The 24,178-nt window shown below is 37.6% G+C and overlaps 1 protein-coding gene across 2 annotated transcripts in view; it reads left to right on the forward strand.

Annotated features, from left to right (window-relative positions):
- LOC149813195 (uncharacterized) overlaps positions 1–23,925 on the forward strand; it is a 58,447-nt gene extending 34,522 nt beyond the window's left edge. The window contains exon 9 of one of the 2 annotated variants that reach the window (XM_089992016.1): positions 23,533–23,925. In XM_089992016.1, the coding sequence (XP_089848142.1) occupies positions 23,533–23,607 (75 nt within the window). In that variant the 3' untranslated portion in view covers positions 23,608–23,925. Of the gene's footprint in view, positions 1–23,339; positions 23,406–23,532 lie in introns of those variants that run through there. The other variant, XM_089992017.1, reaches the window with a different exon arrangement.
- Positions 23,926–24,178: the final 253 nt, after the last annotated feature.

Genomic DNA, 24,178 nt, shown 5'->3' on the forward strand with positions numbered 1-24,178 from the left:
TCCCTCTTCCTAAACCAAGTGTTTGCTAAGATCATATCATAGGACAAACAAAAATCTAAAATCCTTTCTCCACTTTCATTTCTTTCTCCTATACCATAGCCTCCATGGATATTCTCAAATCCATCCCTACTAATGCCTACATGTCCATTAAGGTCACCGCCGATGAAAAGCTTTTCTCCATAAAATGTCTCTTGTACTACTCCATCTAAATCTTCCCAAAATTGATGCTTAATGGAATCATCTAAACCTACTTGAGGTGCATAAACACTAATAATATTAATAATATCCGTACCTAATACTAATTTAATAAGTAAAATTCTATCACCCTTCCTACGGACCTCAACTACATTATCTATAAACTGACGACTCATAACAATCCCTACTCCATTCCTATTCCTATTTATTCCTGTATACCAAATCTTATATCCCCAAGGTTCTATCACTTTAGCTTTCTCACCTACCCATTTGGTCTCTTGAAGACATAAAATATCAATCTTTCTCCTACACATAACATCTACTAACTCTACCAACTTACCAGTTAAAGACCCTATGTTCCAAGTGGCTAACCTAATTTTATGGTCTTGGACTAACTTCTTTACCCCCACCTGTCCAACAAAGTGAGGGAACCCTTGCCTATTTGACACCACACCCGGGCGCCGGTGTGACGCGTCGCTTCTGGGCGACGACCTAGCAACCCTTGCACATTTATCACTGCCTCCGGGCCTAGAGAGTACAGCGCGTCGCTCAGTAGGGAACGCCCCAACGAAATTCTCATATTGGTTCATTTTCATAGGATATGACAAAGTTTTTATGCTGGCTGTCACAGGCCTACCGCAACCCTCCTCCTTTATCCGGGCTTGGGACCGGCAGTGTATAACTACACAGGCGGAGTTTCGGCTGGGCAGGTGTGTTTTAAAAAAAAAGGGAAATGTGTATATGCTGATTTTTTCGTGGGTTGAATTTACAACCTCTCTGGACCTGAATATCGAAGTCACGTGCTCAGTTTATGCATAAGGGCCAACTTAAAATACTTAAACTTTCATGATCATGATTATGGGAATCTGGAACCAAATCCAAATAAGCATGTAAATTTTCAGAATTTTGTTAAGTGTATGTATTTTGATTTTTATACATGCTAAGAACGGAATTCTTTTACATGCTTTGACCCGTTATGACATGCTTTTGCAATATGTTATTTCAAGGTTATTTCAACTGCATGTGTATACACGTGATAGATATATTTTGGCTTGTACATAATGGTATGCATAGTCACATGTTTAATGAGATTGATTCAGAAAGAATGCGTGTGACATGAATATGTGTATTTAGTAGGAGCATACACTTAACATGAATGTGTGAAATCATGCACATGCATATGAATATTGTTGTTTCATACACATGGTTAAATTGGCATATATGGATGCACATTGGAAAGCATGAGACTCTATTGCATATATGACAATATGACTTTTGCATATGATGCATCGATGATCACATAATAGATCATTGCGGGCTGTGTAAGCCTTGAGCTTAAATATGCTCATTCTTTTACTTGTTTTAATGCATCGCAAAAGTCACATTGATATTGTTTCACTGTATTGCACTGTTCTATGTTTTCTGCGGGCCAGACTTGGGTTACTAATTTTGCATGTTGAATTGCAAATTAATGAATGAGCACTAATAATAAGATAAATAAAAAGAGCAGTATAATATACGTTCTGAGATATCTTGTCGTTAGAACGAGACTCTTAAACTTGCAATTTTTGGGAACCGTGAGGATACAAAAAAACTTCGTGTGCATTGTTGTTACCCCTGAACTCGATATTGATGTTTTTTTTTCTGGTCAAGGTTTTAGAGAGAATCCGTCACTTTACCTGAGGTTGGTGTGTAGACACAACTGTTGTTTTGGTATACCAAGAAAGTGACACTTTTCGATGTGGAGGTCCCTAGTGTCTCGACATTAGATGTGAAGGTCTAATGTTTCGAATGTTGATTCGGTCGAGAGATAAGTTTGGAACCAGTAATAAAATACAACTTGTGTGCTAAGTTATCCTGAGAACCCTACTTGACCTCGAGAATTTTTATCCGTTTGGTGTATCCGCGAGCAACAGTAATAAAAAAAGAAACTTAAATGTGTGTATCTTAATAGGAACATGCATATAATAAGAGGACTTGATAAAGATAATAATTTATTCATGCATGTGCACTGACATCATGCATTTTTCTGTGATGCATTAGATCATGCATATTTACTTGTTTTCTTACTTATAATGCACAGTTGATAATATGATATTGCGTCATGTTGCATGCTGAATATCTTTACTGCTTAAATGAAATTATGAAAATTGTTCAAGTAATGTCCTTTTAAATTATTACATGAATCTTATTTGTATTCTTTATGCTTATTTATTTCATTAGAGGGATTCGTACACAGAATTCTTTGGATTTCTGAAACCCCTACTTATGTGTTTTTCGTAGCCTCAGATGCCTAGTGAGACGACTTGCTCATGAGAGGAGCTACGAGGGAACTACATGACTGTTTGACAGACTCTTTGGACAACGTAGCTTTTTTCTTTTCATTTGATTTTTATGCACTCTGATATTTTGCAATTGTTTCATGACTATTATTTCTTAATTAATAAAGTTGGTTTGCTATGGTTTGAAAGATGAGTGTAAGATCCCTTCTAGTTCTTCGAGTTTCCTAGTTGTGTTGGAACTGTAAAGACCTCGGGTCTCTGGAAAGATTTTCGCAATGGTTTAAATTTTTTTTTTGCACTTTTTCTTACGTATGAGTTAGGGTCATTACATATTCGGTAGTATGTTCAATGAAGAAAATTTCTGACCTGCAGGTTTGGCTAATAGATTCTATAAAAAATGTCCAATCTGCGTATTTGGTTTTGAAGACATTCTGTAATAGTTTCACAAAATTTTTTACTGATCTGTGTTTTGCTTTGGATATAATCTGTGACGTGATTCAAAACGAATATATATATATATAGTTTGCGTGTTTTGTCTATGAAATTTTCTTTAAACTATCCCAGTAACTAAAAAGAACTTCAGAAAAGCGGTTCCTTTCTGATGTTGAATTCTCATTTGTCACTATCACTACAGAAGAAATTCAGTTGCAACTAGGTAATACTATAGTTTAAAATTCTGTTTTGAAACAGTTATGATAAATTATCAAAGGTAACTGTTTAGTTGTGTTCTGGTAGCTGTAGTTGCTCCTGATTCATATACTCTGAAACTGAATTTTTCTGCATCATCCTTGTTTCAGATTTAATATGTGAAACTTACTTGTTCTCATATATGTAGTAGCAAGATAATTGGATGTGTTGAGTTAAACGACAGAACGATTTTCTGTGTTAAGCGCATTAACAGAAATTGATTCATGTGTTAAGTTCAATGACAGTTTTGATTTTGTGTTAAGTGAAATGACAGAAATTGATCTTCAAGAATTAATTTCTGCGTTTAACTCAATGACAGTCTTGATTTTCTGTATTAAGTGTATTGACCGAAATTGATTCTAGGTTAAGTTCAATGACGTTTGTTGTGTTAAGTTCAATGACAATGATTTTCCTTGTTAAGAATGATTTTATAATTTGATTTCTGTGTTGAGTTTAATGATAATATGTTTTCTGTGTTGAGTTTAATGACAATATGTTTTCTATGTTAAGTTCAATGACATGAATTATTTTTCTGATTTATGTTCAATGACGGAAATCAAGGTCTACGTGTATACATTAGATGTTTTCTTCCTGTATAATGTTCAATAACACAAATATAGTGATCAGTGTTTTATCTGAGATAACTCCTGAAAATGTTCCCTGATGACAAAACCATAACCTGCGTGTTTTGCCATTAAGATTTTTCTGTATACGCTCATATGATCATTTTAATAAAGTATGGATGATTTAGTGACAGTGGAGTGGAGTTATGTCATTTGCAATTATTACTTTTATGAAGATGTACCACTGTATTGATGCTTAGTGACTGTTAAGTTAAAGCTACCTGCGATTTTCATAAGATAAGCTCATATTCAAGCTTGCGGTTCGGGGGAACCATGGTGGTGCCATGTAAGCACGGATTATGCCCTTATATGTAATTAGATGTAATGTGTAGTAATGAGTTATTGAAGGTACATGGGTTGTCGAACCAGGGTTTTACAAACCAAAGGATTTCAGGGTTAGTGCACGTACACATAAAGCTTTATAAATCTAATACACAAAAACTCTTAACTCAAAATTTTTGCCTGACTGGTTTAAAGGTATTGGGGCACTTGTGCTTGTCGGTTTGAAGGTACCAGATCACACTTTGCATTAATAAATTGATAATTGGCAACCTACCTACCTAAGGTGGGAATCTCTAGGATCATGCTACTACGGTTGTATGATTTGTTGACTATGTGAGTACCTGCAACATTGAGCTATTGGGTTCAAAACATGTTGAACTCCTGAGAGATCAGGTAACAAAATTAATAAGATAAGTAATTCACTCAGACTCGGGCTTACCTTGGAGAGGGTAGGTGGTACACAACTCCGAGAATATGTGTTTTTAGCTTCGAGCGACAATAGCTCTTTGGTGCCCAGTCCTCAATGTTAGGAGACCTGAACTACCAATTTGTCCTAGCTGGTAAGTTCAAGTTCTTCTGCATAAGTTAAGGGTGCGTCTTGTTTATTTTGACCTTTGGGAGGTTATCTCGGTCATTAAACCACTCCCTTATGATTTCAGTTTCAGTTAAACACTCGGGTTAATAAAACACACAACATAACAAACCCCCGAGTGTTCTCTTCTATTACGGTTGCCTTGGTCTGCGAGTACGCGCAGGATAATTAAAAGGAAACTTAAATTAATTATTTTATAATCTTTGTTTATGTGGAACTTGTGAAATACTGTGCCTAAAAATGCTTATAATGAATTGTGCTTATTTATATGTCAGAAATGAGTCATGATATTAATTGTTTAATGTAATATTCATTTAGTTATTTCATGACATGCTATAGCTTTGCATTTTATTTATAAACCCATAGCATTGCATATCCGTGTTACGTTGTACATATGCATAATCATAGTAATCCTACTGCTCAGACTGGTTGTAGTCTGATCCTATTATTTCATCATTTTTGATGAAGAATAGATGACGCAGAGTGACTGCAGGATGGTGTAGGGATTATGATGCACGAATCTTTGATGTTCCAAGGACAACTTAAAATATTTTAGTTATTTCAATTTCTTCTTTTGTAATAAATTTAACACTTTATTTATTGTTAAACTTTATTGGTTTGAATGGATAATATTGCTTTGATTGCCCTGTGATATGCGTGAGACGTTTGACTCAAAGCAAACTTAACAGTTTCGCTGTAAATTAAAACAAAAACAAAAAAAGAATTCTAAAAAATTGGGTTCAATTTTCGGGTCGTTACAGTTTTGGTATCAGAGCCTAGGAACAAAAAATTCTTAAATCATGGTCATACAACAACCCGACAAGCGCTCTGTGAGTATAATTCACCTTAGTTATTTATTTTACATTGGTGCTATTTAAATTATGAAAAAATGTATATTTTGTAATAATTGTTGAAATATTACAATTAAATAGATTCATAGATTGTAAAGTGTGTATTTTGATGAAATGATTCATAGATGTATCGTCGTGCCAATACTAGCTTGAGCACGACCAACGAATGGCAGGAGGAGAGGGGTTTCGTCATAGAAGCCCTTAATGACTTAGCTCAAACAATGAATACATATTTGCGTAACCAAAATAAGCAAGCGGCAACTGTCAGTGTACGTACATCAGAACGTCGGTTCAATGACATATGAAAAATTTCTAAAGCTTGACCCACTGACCTTTTCTGTGAAGGCTGACTCGAAAATGACTGAGAGCTAGATTGAAGAAATTGAACAAGCCTTTCATGTTCTGCCTGTACCTGAGGATAGGCAAACGAACTTTGGCACTTATAGACTGAAGGGCGATATGAGGAAATGGTGGGATACTGTGCGAGAGGTAAATTTTGCTGGGATGGTTCCTATTCCCTGGAGAGTCTTTCGAGAGGCATTCCTAGAGACATATTGAAGCTGCCACCATATTAAATGAGGAATGAGAAAGGTGCAGGAAGGATCATAATAAATCCTCGAGTAAGGGTAGAGCCAACAAACAACAGTACCAAGGTGGTAAGAGGCATCAATCACCATTCAAGAAGCAAAATCAGCACAAAGGAAATCATCCGCAGTGGAATCATAATCAAGTATGCAAAAAATGCAACCGTTTCCACAACTGGCAACCCTGCCCTAGAGATACAGGTGCATGTCTTTATTGCGGGAAGATGGGTCATTATGCCCGTGTGTATCACAAAAAGACTACAAATATGCAATGGCGAGCAAATGGAGGAGGGCAACCACAACACCAACCACTTCAACAACAATAATATCAACAACAACAGAACGTCTAGAAGAGAGTGTCAGGATGCGTATATGCTACCACTGTCGAGAATCCGGAGAAGGGTAATCTAGTGCAAGGTATGGTGTTAGTTGATGGTCATGTTGCACTTGTTCTTTTTTACTGTGGTGCCACACATTCTTTTATATCTGTAGACTTTGGTAAACAATTGGGTATGAGCATTGAACCATTAAAACATGTATTAGATGTGTATAACCCTGTCGGATATAACTCTATTTGTGTAAATTATATACCGAACATAGAAATATCATTGGACAGGAAGAGTTTACCTGCTGACGTAATCATACTCGATATGACCGAGTATGATGTTATATTAGGTATAGATTGGTTATGTAAACATTACGCCAACGTTTTATGCTGTCAAGGGAACATGGTGCTATCTCGACCAGGATTGCAAAAAATAGAGTTCAAGTTCTCAAGACCTGCGGTGAAGGATAAGGTGATTTCAGCGTTGAAGGCTAAAAAATATATGCGACAAGGATGTTAGGCTTTTCTAGTTAATGTGTCCTTCGTAGAACCAAAGGTTACACTAATTGATGAACTTGAGGTAGTTCGTGAATTTTCGAAAGTGTTCGCAAAGGAACTGCCTAGACTTTCCTCACAGTGTGAGGTGGACTTTCGTATTGAGTTGGTACCTGGAATTGCGCCAATCTCCAAGGCATCTTATCGCATGGCACTAGTGAAACTCGAAGAGTTAAAGAAACAATTTCAAGAATTAATGGAACAGGGATTTATCCGACCAAGCATATCACCATGGGGAGCACCAGTCCTATTTATGAAGAAGGATGGGTCTATGAGATTATGTATAGACTATCAAATGCTTAATCAAGTGACAATTAAAAATAAGTATCCACTACCCCGTATTGAAGACTTGTTCGATTAGTTACAAAAGGTTAGGGTTTTCTCTAAAATTGATCTTAGATCTTGGTATCACCAACTCAGAATAAAGGACGATGATATTCCAAAGATAGCCTTCCGAACAAGGTACGAACATTACGAGTTTGTAGTAATGCTGTTCGGACTCACGAATGCGCCTACCGCCTTTATGAACCTGATGAATCAGGTGTTCAGACCATACTTGAATATGTTCGTGATCATCTTTATTGACGATATTCTGATATATTCATAGTGTTAAAATATAGTTTGCGTATGGATCTGGATCCAGATCCAAACACATGGCATGTTAAATAAAACACATGTTCAATACAACTTCATTAATGGCATCCTTGTAATATCTCTGATATTACAAGGCTCGTTGTATACCTGTTTTATTTTATAAAGGTTAGGGTTTGGAGGTCGAGCCTAAGTGTGCCGCCCCAGCCGATTGTGCATCTCCTCTCTCTCTCTACTTTCCTATGCAGGCTGAACCACACATACGAAATCTCATATGGTATCAGAGCTCAGGGTTGCGGAATCCTATTAGAGGCGTGTTCAGCGAGATCTGAAAAAACAGGTTTTGGCTCGTCTTCCCTTTTTTATTCTCCTCTCCCAATCTTTCTATGCAACTCGTCTTTTCCCCTTTTTATTCTCCTCTCTGACTGCAGCCATAAACGACTGATTGCAGCCTGTTTGATTCATTTTTTGGTTGTAGTCACCATTTTTTTTTATTCTGCTAGTTCTCGATTCTTAACGTGATATCAATCCCTTCGTCTGCTACTCATTTTTTATTCTCGTTCATCAACGATTGATTCCAAACAATCTCTTTGATTTCCACTCTTAACGTCTGTCAATTTTTATTCATTCTTTGATTCCAGAATTTTTTTCCACAATCTCTTTGATTTCCACTTTTAACGTCTGTCAGTTTTTATTCATTCTTTGATTCCAGAAATTCTTTGATTCCAGAATTTTTTCCTTTATTGCTATTTTAGTGTCCCCTGTGCAACGCCTACAGGCAGATTGTAACTGTTTACAATCTCGATTCTAAACTAAAAAAAAAGGTTATTTCCAGATATCGGTAGCATAGGTACATGTCTTGTTGAAGTTCTCCTGATTGATTAAGTGATCTCAAACCTGTTTGTTTCTTTCCATTCATTTTGTTTGCTTATTCATTGTCCCATTGATATGGATTACTCATCGTCATCCGGTCCCTCTGCAAATTTCTTGAGTCAGCTCGTTACAGAAAAACTTGCTCATTCTATTTTTTTGACTTGGAAGAGGCAAATCCTTCCTTTTATACGGAGTCAGGATCTCGATGAACATCTGGATGATTTAGTTCCTATACCACCACGACTTATTTTGCAGGAAACCAAGGTTGAGAAGGGTGACACAATTACCATTTCTATTAAGAATCCAGAGTATACAACTTGGAGGAAGCAGGATCAATCTTTGGTTGCTTATATTACGTCAACACTCTCTCAAAAAGTGTTGGTTACTCTTTCAGATGATTGCACTGCGGCGGATCTGTGGAGTAAGCTGTCTCAGACATATTCTCAAATATCAGAAGCCCGAGTTATGTACTTAAAAAATGAATTTCAAAGTTTGAAGAAAGGCTCCATGACAGTGATGGAATACATAGGCTGCTTGAAGAGTATTACTGATCAATTGGCGGTTATTGGAAGTGCTATTGCAGATAAAGATAAAGTTCAACAACTTTTCAATGGATTGGGTCCTGATTTTGACATGCTTACCACAACTTTATCATGCCTTCCGCAGTTGCCCACTTTTGACGACCTTCAAGCGAAACTTCTCCAGCATGAGATGATTATGAAACAAAGGGCAGAAGGAAATGAATCAGCTCATCCTCATTTAGTTTTGGCCATGGGCACTTCTGGAAGTGTTGGACGAGGGAATGGAGGGCATCAAGGAGGCAGAGGCCACGGACGTTTTGGGCAGAGAGGACGTGGTATCTTGCCTACACCTAATATTTCAGGGGTTTTTAATACAGGGAATCAGAGGAGAGTGCCCACTTGTTTCTTATGTAACAAAAAAGGACATGTGAAAGCTGATTGTTGGTTTAATCTATAGAATAGAGGAAAAATAAACAAAATTGAGAATAAATCAGCTACTACTGTGGACACAAAAGTGCCATCCACAGATGTGCAACAACTTTTGTTATCAGCATTGTCACAAATGACGATCAAGCAAAATGAACAAGGCGAATGGTATGTTGATTTAGGTGCCGCCACACATGTTACGGGTAATGCGGGTAAGTTATCTCACTTATTGCCTTATTTTGAAAAATGTAGTATAGTTACGGGAGATGAAACTTATCACTCCATTAGTCATACTGGCAGTGCACATATCCCTATGTCAAAGTCCTCACTTCACTTGTCCAATGTCCTTCTTGCTCCTAATATTAAAAAGAACATTGTTTCTGTAGCTAAACTTGTTGACGATATGAATTCTTCCGTCGAATTTACTCCCTCTTCTGTTTATGTTAAGGATCTAAGAACGAAGGAGACGTTCGCTAAGGGGGAGCGACAAGGAAACATGTACGTCTTCAAGAAGATTCCTTCAGTGTCTTCGTCTTCAGTCCCAGTTCTCCAGTTGAAGTCGTCCAAGCATTCTTCAGTGTCTTCACCTTCAGAGTCTTTGTTTTTCCCTTCATTGGAAGTTTTTAATTCATCTCATTGTAATAAGTCAGATATTTGGCATAGTCGTTTGGGACATTGTAGTTGGGGTTTCGTTGAAAATCTTGTATCTGATGGTCTCCTTCCAGAGTCTAGTTTATGTTCATTTTTTGATAATAATAATAAATGTTCTTCATGCGAACTCTGCAAAAGTCATGTTCTTCCTTTTCATATTATAAATAAAAGAGCTTCAAAGCCATTTGAGATTATTTGTTCTGATGTTTGGGGACCCGCACCTATTCCTTCTCTTTCTGGCAATCGTTACTATGTTATCTTTATTGATTCTTATTCCTGTTATACTTGGATATATTTCTTAAAACACAAGCATGAAGTTTTTCAAATATTTCGGGAATTCCATTCGATGGTCAAAACAAAGTTTGCTTGTGATATTGTGCATTTACAATGTGATGGTGGAGGAGAGTATTCATCGAACGAGTTTATTGCCTTTCTTCGGGATAAAGGAATAAGTCGACAGGTTTCTTGCCCTCATACTTCTCAACAAAATGGGGTTGCGGAGAGGAAACACAGACATATTGTCGAGAGCGCGATGAGCATGTTACATGATAGCAATGTGCCCGTTAGTCTCTGGACAGAAGTTTTTCACACATCTGTTCATATCATAAATCGTCTTCCTATGGCACTTTTGGATCGGAAATCTCCCTATTATACTTTATTCGGGCAACATCCCTCTTACGATGAGCTGCGTGTTTTTGGTTGTGTATGTTATGTACATGTTGATTCATCTCTGCGAAATAAGTTTCAGGACAAGGCTGTCAATTACAGATTTGTTGGGTATGCAGATGAATACAAAGATTATCGATGCTATGATCCTACTACAAAACATATTAGGACCTCCAGAAATGTTGTTTTTGACGAACGAAATTTTCAGGTCAATGACTCTGCAACGTTGCCATCTCGAGAATTAGAAGTATATGATCCATGGATGAGCGCAGATCTTTTTGCTAATACAAGAGAAACATGTCAGACAAATTGTCCTTCGGCTTGAGTAGGGAGTTGAATGACTCACAGATGCATGTTGAATTATTTCCATTTGAGTCTCCAGTTGAGCCACCCCCAGTAGAACGCTTCTCTGGGCAGATATACACTAGACATGACAAAAATACAGAGCCGAGGAATGTGGAAAGCATCGCCAATGATCCGGCTCAAAGGCCGTCACGCATTAAGCATCCTATTCAACGATGGGTGAGTTATGAGACCTTCTCCCTTGATTTCCAGTTGTTTATGTCTCAACTCACAAAACGGGATGAACCCACTTGTTTTAATCAAGCTCTTCAATCCCGTCATTGGACTAAAGCTATAAATTAAGAAATGGAAGCTCTTCATGAATGCCAGACTTGGGAAATAGTCCCTCGGCCAGAAGTAAAGAATGTAGTTGGCTCAAAATGGGTTTTATAAAACAAAGTATAAGCCTGAAGGAAGCATTGACAGATATAAGGCACGACTTGTTGCTCGATGATTCACACAACAATATGGTGAAGACTACGATGAAACTTTTAGTCCGGTAGTCAAAATGGGTACTATTCGTGTCATCATATCCCTAGCAGTCGATCGAGGTTGGAGCTTTAGCCAGATGGATGTTAAAAATGCATTTTTGCATGGAACTTTAAAGGAAGAAGTGTATATGGAGCAACCTCCTGGTTATGCCGAGAAGGATCCTACTGCCTGGGTGTGCAAACTAAGGAAATCTCTATATGGGTTGAAACAGGCGTCCCATTCCTGGTTTGAAAGTTTCTCTATGCAAATTCAGAGTTATGGTTTTAGAAGATGCTCTCTGGATCACTCACTCTTTATTTACCAAAAGGCAGACATTGTTATACTTCTTATATATGTTGATGACATTGTGATCACTGGGAGTTCAGATAATCATGTGCAAGACGTGAATCAGTTTTTAATGAAAACTTTCAAGATGAAAGATTTAGGGGAGTTGAGGTACTTTCTTGGTGTGGAAGTTGACAGACAACAAGACACATTGACACTCATGCAACAAAAATACATTCTTGACCTTCTGGAAAGAGCCGGAATGACGAATTGCAAACCAGTCAGTACTCTTAGTGTATTACATCAAAGGCTGAGCTCTGAAGATGGTCATCTTTGTGTCAACCCTACAATGTATAGAAGTCTCGTGGGGATGTTACAGTATTTGACCTTTAACAGACCTGATATAGTTTATGCTGTCAATCAGGTATCCCAGTTTATGCATGCTCCAACGGAGGGTCATATGGAAGTTGTGAAGCGCATTCTACGCTATTTAAAAGGAACTATAGGAGACAAACTTGTTTATCGCAAGAACGATAATCTGCATAGAGGACATGAACTCATCACTTATACAGACGCAGATTGGGCAGGGGATCCAGATGAGAGACGATCTGTCTCTGGATATTGTGTATATATTGGACACAATTTAGTGTCCTGGAGCAGCAGAAAACAAAAGGCAGTGGCACAATCGAGTACAGAGGCTGAATATAGATCGATGGCTGCAGGCACGGCAGAAGCCACATGGATTAGACACTTATTGAGTGATCTTGGGGAGACAATTATTCGATCATTTCTTCTATGTGACAATCAAAGCGCAATAAACATTGCATGTGATCCTATCCAGCATAGCAGAACGAAGCACATTGAGATTGATCAACATTTCATACGGCAGAAAGTCGAGATGAAGGAGATAGAACTACGTCATGTTCGAACAAAAGATCAAGTGACAGACCTGTTTACCAAGGGGTTATCAGGACATCAATTTTGGATATTGAAGAGCAAGTTGTACATGCGCCAAAATCACGCACAACTTGAGGGAGGGTGTTAAAATATAGTTTGCGTATGGATCTGGATCCAGATCCATACGCATGGCATGTTAAATGAAACACATGCTCAATACAACTTCATTAATGGCATCCTTGTAATATCTCTGATATTACAAGGCTCGTTGTATACCTATTTTATTTTATAAAGGTTAGGGTTTGGAGGTCGAGCCTAAGTGTGCCGCCCCAGCCGATTGTGCATCTCCTCTCTCTCTCTACTTTCCTGTGCAGGCTTAACCACACATACGAAATCTCATACATAGAACATGGAGCAACATCAGAGTCGTTTGAGGATTGTATTGGGGACCCTTATTGAACACCAGTTGTTCGCTAAATTTTTCAAATGTGAGTTCTGGCTTGAGAAGGTTATGTTCTTAGGCCACGTGATCTCAAAGGATGGAGTGTCAATTGATCCAGCGAAGGTAACTACTTTTTCGTAATTATGCCAAAAAATAATATGTAATCCTTATAATAAATTATTGAGGAACCATAATAATGGATGTTGAATGTGTAGGTGGAGGCTGTATTGAACTAGAAGCAACCGAAAAATATTGGAGATATCATGAGTTTTCTCGGTTTGGCAGGTTATTATCGGAGGTTCATTAAGGACTTCTCATAGATCTCCCTACCTATTGTTAAAATATGGACTCCACATTCACCTGTGCAGGGAAGAACAATATAGAGAAAAGGGGTTGCAGGCAATCACGTCTGAAATTGTTCAACGTGTTTCATTGTATTCAGTTATATGTATTAAGATGGTACAAAATTTTTAGGGTACAAAAATACCCTCTAATAAAAAACACAAATACAATATTGTATATTTGGATCTAGATCCGGTCCTGTACAGAAGTCAGGTCTGGTTCTATGCATACTCGACTTGGGTCAAAGACCCAAATACGACTTATTTTCAGCCTCCCTCAAGTTGTACATGGTTCTGGACCATGAACAACTTGCCTTTCAACATCCAAAATCTGTCATTTGTCAGCCCTTTGATGAATATGTCTGCAACCTGCTCTTCAATTCGTACAAAAAATAGGCTCAATATCCTTTTCTTCAACTTTTTGCCTGACAAAATGTTGGTCTATCTCAATGTGCTTTGCTCGATTATGATAAATGGGATTGAAAGACATATTCATGGTACTTTGATTGTCACATAGCAAAAGTGACCAAGCAATTGGTTCTCCTATTTCCGTTAGGAGATGCCTTATCCATGTAGCAGTTGCAGCAGCCATCGACCTGTATTCAACCTCTGTACTCGACCTAGCAATAGCCTTTTGCTTTCTATTACTCCAAGAGATCATGTTCGATCCAATGAAACCACAGTAACTAGATACTGACTGTCATTCATCTGGGTCACCCGCCCAATCAGCATCAGCGTAAACAATGATCTCATGTGCACCTTGACTCAGTTCACTTTTTCTGTATACCAGTCCATCACCAACTATGTCCTTTAGATACTGTAATATCCTCTTAACTGCCTCCATGTGCGGTATATGAGGTTCATGCATGAATTGGGATACCTGATTGACTGAATACACTATATCGGGTCGAGTAAATGTCAGGTATTGCAGCATGCCAACTATGTTGCAATACCTGGTGGGATCCTCATATATGTCCCTTTCTTTAGAACTTAGTTTTTGATGACTGATGCTTGGAGTTGCTAATGGCTTACAATCTTTCATGTCTGTCCTACTAAGAATGTCCATCGTGTATTTATGTTGAGTGAGGGTAAGAGCATCACATGTCTTATCAACTTCCACCCCAAGAAAATACCGCAGATCTCCAAATATTTCATTTTGAATATCTGATTTAATAATTTCTCCACTTCCTCAATATGGTCTCTGTAGTTCCCTATAATAATATCATCTACATATATCAATAGAAGAGTGGTGGCATTTTGTTCCTTGTAGATGAATAATGAGTGATCTAGAAGAGGCCGAGAGAAACCATGCCTCTGTATCTCTAGTAAAAATCTCTCGAACCAAGAGCAGGAAGCCTGTTTCAAGCCATAGAGTGTTTTTTCCAACTTACACACATACTGATTGGCATCTTGTTTTGCATATCCAGTGGGTTGTTCCATATAAATTTTCTCATTTAGGTCTCTATGCAGAAAGACATTTTTGACATCTAGCTGACTTAATGTCCATCCATGTTCAATGGCTAGACTCAACACGATACGAATGGTCTCCATCTTTACAACCGGGCTGAAAGTTTCTTCAAAATCATGTCCTTGTTCCTGTGTGAGCCCTTTAGCTACAAGTCTAGCTTTATATCTTCCAATGCTCCCATCTAGATTATATTTTATTTTATACACCCACTTCGACCCAACCACATTTCTATTTAACGGTTTAGGCACAACTTTCCATTTACCACATTCATGTAAGGCTTCAATCCATTTTCTAGAACTTGCAACTTGATAAAACGTGAGAGGTTCATCCTCTTTATTTACGGACGTTAAAAATAGTTGAAAATCCAAGGATTTTTTTTATAACTCATCCACCTGTCTAGTAGATGTAGGGTCTGAGTGGATCTTCTAATGTCTAACGTATGTGAAGTAGTAGGAGGATCAATATCTGTACAAGTGATGGATGGAGGTTCCTTCTCTCGCCGGGTGTATACAACACCCTTATACCTTCCTGGTTCCAAAGTTTGCATAATAACCTCTTCTGGTTGGGATGCATCTGCTGATTCCCCACACGTCTCCTTCTTACTGCAATCTGTAAGGCAACCATCGCTAATGTTGGAGAAGAGTTCTGAATTTAACCATGGGTAGTACACCTCAACATTAGAACTTGAACTGGGGAGGTTAGCAGGCTGGTTATTAAAATTCATCTCATCAAAAACAACAATTCTCGATATTTTGACGCGTTTGCTCAATGGATCATAACACCTATACCCCTTGTAGTCGACTTTCAGCATATCCCACAAACCTACACTTCAAGGCTTTGTCCTGAAACTTATGTCTCAATGAGTTGTGAATGTGAACATGGCAAACAGATCCAAACACACACAATTCATGATAATCGGGGTGTATGCCAAACAAGGAAAAATATGGTGACCTGTTTTCTAAAATCGTCATGGGCAGCCGATTTATCACATGCACTGTGGAATGAAAAGCCTTTGTCCATAGGGTGATAGGGAGATTACTATTGTGCATCATGCTCATTGCACTCTCAACAATATGTCGATGCTTCCTCTCAGTAATCCCATTTTGTTGAGGTGTGTGTGGGCAATACACTCTTCTCCTTCTTCCATTATGTTGAAGAAAATCAATAAAATCATTAGAAGAGAATTCTCCTCCTCCATCTTATTGGAAATTGAGATTATTTTCAGAGAAATGGTTTTTGACAAAAGAATGAAATCTTTGAAACAATCCAAAAACTTCTGATTTGTGTTTCATGAAAAATATCCAAGTATAGCGTGAATAACTGTCAATGAAAATAAGGTAATATCTACTACCAGAAACGGAAGCAATTGGAGTAGGGCCCCAAGCATCGGAACATATGATCTCAAAAGGCCTTGAAGCTCTTTTATTAATTGAGTTGAAAGGTAAAACATGACTCTTACATAAATGACAACTAGGACACTTTATATCAGTTGCTTTTGGAATCAGACTGGACTTAGGAATGAAACTACTTAAGACAAGTTTTTCAATAAAATGACGGCCATAATGACCAAAATGACTGTGCCAAAGAGTTGGCTTATTACATTCAGAAATAGCAAACACACACTCGGAAGAGACCAATGATGGATGTTGATGAAGCTTCAAGGATGAACAAGCAGAATTATCAGAGGAGGAGGGATCTTCTTGCAAGATGTACATGTTGCCTCGTCTCTTTCTCTTAGCGAATGTCTCCCTCGTTCGAAGATCCTTGATATAAACAGAAGAGGAAGTAAATTCAATTGAAGCATTAACATCATTAATAAGTTTTGAGAAAGAAACAATGTTCTTTTGAATATTAGGAGCATGAAGGACATTTGAAAGATTGAGGGAAGACTTGGACATGAGTATAATGACATTTCCAATGTGTGAGATGGAGTGTTGAGAACTATCTCCTGTGACTATGCTATTTCTACCAACATAAGGGGTAAGGTTTAAGAGCTTACCCGCATCACCTGAGACGTGGGTTGCTGCTCCAGAGTCGACGTACCAGATGCCTTTATCATTTTGCTTCATATTCGACTCTTCCAAAACTGCCAATAGCAACTTCTTTACTTCTCCTCCATCCTTCCTAACCTCTGTCTGTGAGGATTTTTCCTTATTTTGAGGATTAAACCAGCAATTTGCTTTAATATGCCCTTTGGCCTTGTTGATTGAAAGGTATATTGGGTGTTGGGAGCAACCCACGACCCCCAAAACCATTTCTTCCTTGTCCTCCCCTTCCTTGAAAGGAACTTCCTCCTCTTCCTCTGCCATAAGTCAGCCCCGTAGCCAACACATCTTGAGTCCTTGATTGCACATGTTTCCTCAGAAAATCCCTTCAGGGTCATCTCATACTGTAGCAACTTTGCACAAAGATCTTCGAATTTTGGAAGCTCTGGGAGACACAACAGGGATGTTGCCAGAACATGATAATCCGGCTCCAACCCACTTAAGGTTTGTATCACTGACTGCACATCCCACAATAGCTCGCTGATCCATGATGCTTTTCATTTTATTCAAGTACTCCATAATGGATATCAAATCTTTCTTTTACATCTGAAATTCTCGCTTGAGAAACATAACTCTTGCCTCGGAGATCTACGAATATGTCTGAACTAGCTTGTCCCACAGCTCCTTGGCTGAACAATCATCGGGAATAGCCACAAGAACTTCTTGTGAGAGCGTAGAGGTGATGTATGTCACTAATGGTTGGTCCCTTTTCATCCAAGCAACATAATTCGGATTGGTGAGAAGCACAGTAGAGGACGCCCCTTTATCATCCTTCTTTTCCTGCGAAATGAACTCTGGAGGGGTAAGATTGATCCATCCAGATGACTAGAGAGATCTTGGCTCCTTATAAAAAGAACAATCTGTCTTTTCCAGGTCAAGAAATTGGAATTATTTAGCTTTTAAGAGACTAATTGACTAAGGAAGTTAGAGGAAAGACCCGACTGCGGAAAAGATGAATCCATCCGAAAGATATAAGAAAAGAAAGGAAGATTTCTGAACCAAATTTAGTTCATCGAGAAATCAATCACTCTAATATTCTGTTTCTTTTTTTTGCAGGAAATTATGATAGATATATTATATTCGGGCGTGATAAAAAAACATTAAAAGTCTGATCAAAACTGAACATATCAACCCAGAATCGGTCCCAGATTAAATAAAGGTTCCTTGTTGAGCAGAGAAAATGATGTCAAACAAGAATATGAAGATTTCAACACTGGAGACTTTGCAGTTTGAAACAACAAAATATTGAGCGTAGAGAACAAAAAAATATTCGGATAAATTCAGATCAACAACAGAAGACAAATCGTGGTCACTTCAAGTCGACAGACCAAAAAGTAACGACAGACTTTTCAAATTAACGATTTTCCACAAATTAACGTCACTTCAAGTCGACAAACCAAAAGAATGACAACCTTTTCAGATATTTTCCAGAATCTCAAGAAGGAAAGTCGGGTCTAAAAGAAAAACTAGACTTTAAGGAATCGTTTAACAAAAAAAGAAAGGAATACAATCTTGAGGAAAGGGATTAGATTTGAACAAGAAGAGGGATCAGATCTGAAGAAGAAAAGAAGAAGAGATATTGACGTTCTTACCAGAACCAAAGGAGAAAAAGACACAGAAATCGGGTATTGAATAGATCACATATTTTCTTGACTTGGAATCCTACATCATCTCCTTGGACATTCTTTTTGGAAAAGCAATCTCAGGCCCAGTTTTAACACCACTCTAATACCATGTTAAAATATGGTCTCCACGTTCACCTGCACAGGAAAGAAGAACAATATAGAGAAAAAGGGTAGGAAATCACATCTGAAATTGTTCAGCGTGTTTCATTGTATTCAGTTATATGTATTAAGATGGTACAAAATTTTTAGGGTACGAAAATACCCTCTAATAAAAAACACAAATACAATATCGTATATTTGGATCTGGATTTGGTCCTATACAAAAGTCAGATCTGGTTCAGCGCAGACCCGACTTGGGTCTAGGACCTAAATATGACTTCTTTTCACCTATGACCAAACTCCTTAGAAAGGGAGTCAAGTTTGAGTGGACTAATAAGTGCTAGGAAAGCTTTTGGACCCTAAAGAAAAAGCTTACGACCGCCTCTGTTTTGACTTTGTCATTTGGTCATGGTGGTTTTGTGGTGTACACTGATGCTTCGGGATCAGGGTTGGGGTGCGTCTTAATGCAAAATGGTAAAGTTATAGTATAGGCATCCCGTCAACTGAAGATCCACGAGCAGAACTATCCAACCTAAGATCTGGAATTGGCAACCGTAGTGTTCGCTCTGAAAATATGACGACATTACCTGTACGGAGAACAATTTGAGGTATTTATAGATCACAAAAGCCTTAAATATCTGTTCTCGCAGAAGGAGTTGAATATGTGACAACGACATTGGTTAAAATTTATAAAGGACTACGAGTTTACTATTTCCTATCACCTAGAAAAAACAAACGTCGTAGTAGATTCTCTTAGTTGCAAGGCGGGCGACACTTTGGCCAGTTTGGTTGGAAAGAGATGGAAATTGGTGGAAGATTTTACGGACTGGAAGCCTTTTGGAGACGAACGTGAGACTATCAAGTTGTCCGGTCTGTCTACTCGCCCTGAAATCCTTACAAGAATTATTGAGAGTTAGAAGGAGGATTCTTAATGTGAAAAACTTAAGTTACTTGCTCAACAGGAAGACTCCTCAGTCATACTCAAAGAAGATGACAATATCTATATACAAGGGCGACTTTGGGTCCCTAGTGACCCTAAATTAAAGGAAGAATTATTGGGTGAAGCCCATAAGTCTAAATATACCATACACCCGGGAAGTACAAAAATGTTTAAAGATTTACAACGGGGTTATTGGTAGAACGACATGAAACAAGAAGTCACAAGGTAAGACGAGTGATTAAATTTTACGTGCTTATTTTTTGTGAACCCATTACTTTCATGGCTCAATATAACTTTATTTATTGGCTTAAGTTTGTTTGTTATGTCTCGAAATGCTTGACTTGTCAGCAAGTCAAGATTGAACATCAAAAACCTGGCGAAATGCTTCCGCAGATGGAAATCCCACAATGGAAATGTGAGGAGATCACCATGGATTTCGTGGTGGGTTTACCCAAAACCCGAAGACAACATGACACCATTTGGGTAATAGTGGACAGACTTACCAAATCAGCTCACTTTTTGTCCATCCGGATCAGTCAATCCCTAGAGAGCTTAGCAGACTTATATATCAGGGAGATAATTCGCTTGCACGGAGTGCCAGTCTCGATGATATCTGATCGGGATTCACATTTTACTTTACGATTTTGGGAGCAGTTATAACAGACCTTGGGTACAAAGCTAAAGCAGAGTACCGCTTTTCATCCTCAAGTTGACGGGCAATCAGAGAGGACCATACAGACTCTGAAGGATATATTACGAGCCTTTATGCTGTATTGGAAGGGCATTTGGGACAAGCATGTGGTATTGACCGAGTTCGCTTACAATAACAGCTACCATGCGAGTATAGATATGGCTCCTTTCAAGGCTCTGTATGGACGACCCTGCAGATCGCCTGTGTATTGGGATGAGGTAGGCGAATGATATATGAAATCACCAATCGTGCTACAAACTATACTCAACAGGTTCAGATGATAAAGGATAGATTGCAGACAACTCAGAGCCGACAGAAGAGCTATGCAGATCAAAGACGAAGAGAATTCACTTTCGAAGAAGGAGATCAGGTCTTTATAAAAGTATCACCAACAAAAAACGTTTTTCGATTTGGCAAGAAAGAAAAATTTAGTCCCAGATATGTAGGTTCATTTAATGTTTTGGAGTGAGTTGGTGAAACAACATATCGGGTAGCTCTACCCTCTCAGTACGCACAGATTCATAATGTATTTCACGTGTCTATGCTAAGGAAGTATATTCACGATCCATCTCATGTGTTTCAGTACGAGGATGTAGATATACGGGAAGACCTGACGGTTGAAGAGAAACCAGTGAAGCAATAATAGTTAACTAAATTCCTTAGAAAGGTACTCTATCTTAGAAAACGAACAAACTGAAGTTGTCAGGAGTTCATATATGACTTCTAGACCTCTTGATAGATTTGTTTCATATGAATCCTTCTTACCTCAATATAGGGCTTGTCTAGCTAGAATTTTGGCTTATTTTGAACCCTTCACATATAAATTGGAAAAAGAATATTCTGAATGGGTAAAAGCTATGAATAAAGATCTAGGAGCACTTGAAAAAAGTTTTTGATTTTCCTAAATGTAAGAAAACTATAGGTTGTTAATGAATGTGTAAAGTTAAAACTATGAGTGATGACACCCAAGAGAGAAACAAGACCCGGTTAGTTGCTAAAAGATATCTTGATAGATTTGTTTCATATGAATCCTTCTTACCTCAATATAGGGCTTGTCTAGCTAGAATTTTGGCTTATTTTGAACCCTTCACATATAAATTGGAAAAAGAATATTCTGAATGGGTAAAAGCTATGAATAAAGATCTAGGAGCACTTGAAAAAAGTTTTTGATTTTCCTAAATGTAAGAAAACTATAGGTTGTTAATGAATGTGTAAAGTTAAAACTATGAGTGATGACACCCAAGAGAGAAACAAGACCCGGTTAGTTGCTAAAAGATATGCACAAGAATACAAAATAGACTATGATAAGACATTTGCACCAATAGCTAGGATGACTTCAGTTAGGACCCTTGTTGTTGTTATTAAAGGCTGACCTATATACCAAATAAATGTTAAAAATATATTTTTAAATGGAGATTTAAAATAAGAGGTTTATATGGATTCACCTCTTAGATATGAAGTCCCCTCTGGTAAGGTACTTCGATTGAGAAAAACTCTTTATGAATTGAAATAAGCACATAAAGTCTGGTATGATCGCTTTAGTTTTGTTATGCTAAAGACTGGTTTTAAGTCTTGTTATACTGATACTGCTATGTTTACTAAGAAATCTGATGCATGGATTGTTATACTTCTCCTTTATGTTAATGATATGATCATTATATGTGAAGACAAATATGGAGTAAAGGATATTAAATGTATCTTCAATTTTTTTTTTGAAATGACTGATCTTGGATTTCTCAGATTTTTTTTTGGAATTGAGGTTGCTTACTCTCTTAGAGGATACTTGCTTTTTCAAACCAAGTTTGCTAATGATATTATTGACAGGTCAGGCATTATTGATGAAAAGATGGTGAATACACCTGAAGTTATTATACCAAGATGAAGATTGATGATGGGATTATTTAACTATTACTAGGTCTGTTATTGCGTTTGCAGTTCATACTGCTAGCCAATTCCAACATTCTCCTACCACAGTTTACATGAGTATTGTGATGAGAATTGTTAGATATCTACAAACTTCTACATCTAGAGGTCTTTTGTTATCCTCTTCTTCCTCTCTTGAGTTGATTGCTTATTCTGACTCAGGTTGAGAACGAGATCCAAATGATCAACGCTCAACTACAGATTTTTGCGTTTTTATAGGTCATTCTCTGGTGTCGTTAAAGTGCAAAAAACAACAAAAAATATCATTATCATTCACTGAGGTCGAGTATTGTGCAATGACTACTGCAACATCAGAGATCATTTGGTTGCGAAGATTACTTAAAAGACATGAGCGTTCATCTTCAGATACCCTTCAGACTGTGTTGTGATAATAAGAATGCAATATAGATAACTGGCAACCATACATTTTATGAAAGAACCAAACATATAGAAATTGATTGTCATTATGTTCGTGAAGAATTTCTGAGGCAGATCATCAACCTACCTTATATTACTTCTGAGTATCAACTAGCAGACTTCTTCACAAAGGAGCTTCCGTCACCACAATTTTTTTTGTTCTTGACAAACTTTTAGTGATCACACCATAAGTTTGAGGGGGGATGTTAAAATATATATAGTTTACTATGTTAAAATATTTTTCAACTTTTTGTGTTTTTTTTCTTTTGATTTTGACAGCTAACAGCTGCAGCTGCAACTAACAATTGATTGGGAGCTGGTCCAACTAGCTCCAGCCGTTGGGGCTGGCCCAACAGCCATTTATGCATGGAGTGCCTATATAAAGGCACTCCCTCTCTTGTATTATTGATGCTTTTTGCTAAGTATTGTTCAATAAAATCTTTATTATTTTTTATGTTCTTGCTCTAGAGTTTGTGTGATTAGCCCTTAGTGGCTCGTGTTCTTGTGAGTGCATCTTTGTAGCCACATTGTGGCATTGTATTTGTGCACTTGTTGCATCATTACAGTGCAAACCTTTGCCGCATTGATTGCTTTCATTTTTCATGTTTCATATATAATTTTATGAAATTTATGAACTGAATGCATCCAGCCAAACTGACATCAGAGGGGGAAGGAATCCCCACCAAGAGGGGGGAAATTTTCATCAATTACAGCAAAAAAAAAATTAAGGAAAAAAGTGAGCTTTTTTTTTTCAAATGCATGTTATGTCTGTCAATTAGTAAGCAATCTTAGGTTGATCTTGCTTATGAAGATTTTCTGCTCTCTTTGGTTTTCTGATTCAGAGATTACAATTTAACAAGGGCTCCAAGGCAATTTTACATAAGGCTGAGACATGTACGTGTGGGGTCTGTGGATGATTTGAAACTCCAGCTTCTTAGGTCAAGAACCATAGCAAGCTGAGTACATGTTTTCTTCAGATGATATGTGGTGTTGTACCAATCTTTTGTAATTAAAGAAACAGAGAAGGCTGCAAGGCAGGAATGCGTGGCTTTTAGTTATGTAATGATTGCTGACCAACATTATTCTATTGTTGCTACTCTGATGTGGTAGCATTTACTTTTGTTTCGGTTCATAAGAAATGTGGTGTAGCTTTCTTTTGATTTTGTGTGCAACTTTTGTTGTAGTGTTGTATTTTTTATGTTTGGAAAGGGAATAAAGTTATGCATTGTATTTTACTGTGAAGCTTTCTTTTCTTTCCCTGGATTTCTTTTCATCTGCATGTACAACTTTATATGATAAATGCTGATTACTTAACTTATATTGGAACGTCTAAGTGAATCTCATGCCATAGCCATTATTACACAATATCTAGTTGTTCCTTGTGGTTGTATTTGATTTCATTTGGTGTTGGTTCAGTGGTCAGTATATTTTTTTGGCGAGCTCGGGTTCCATGATTCCTTCTATTAGTTGCAACAGACATCCTGATGA

Source organism: Nuphar pumila, chromosome 16, assembly GCF_984573655.1.
Source record: "Nuphar pumila chromosome 16, dmNupPumi1.hap1.1, whole genome shotgun sequence".
Classification (NCBI taxonomy): domain Eukaryota; kingdom Viridiplantae; phylum Streptophyta; class Magnoliopsida; order Nymphaeales; family Nymphaeaceae; genus Nuphar; species Nuphar pumila.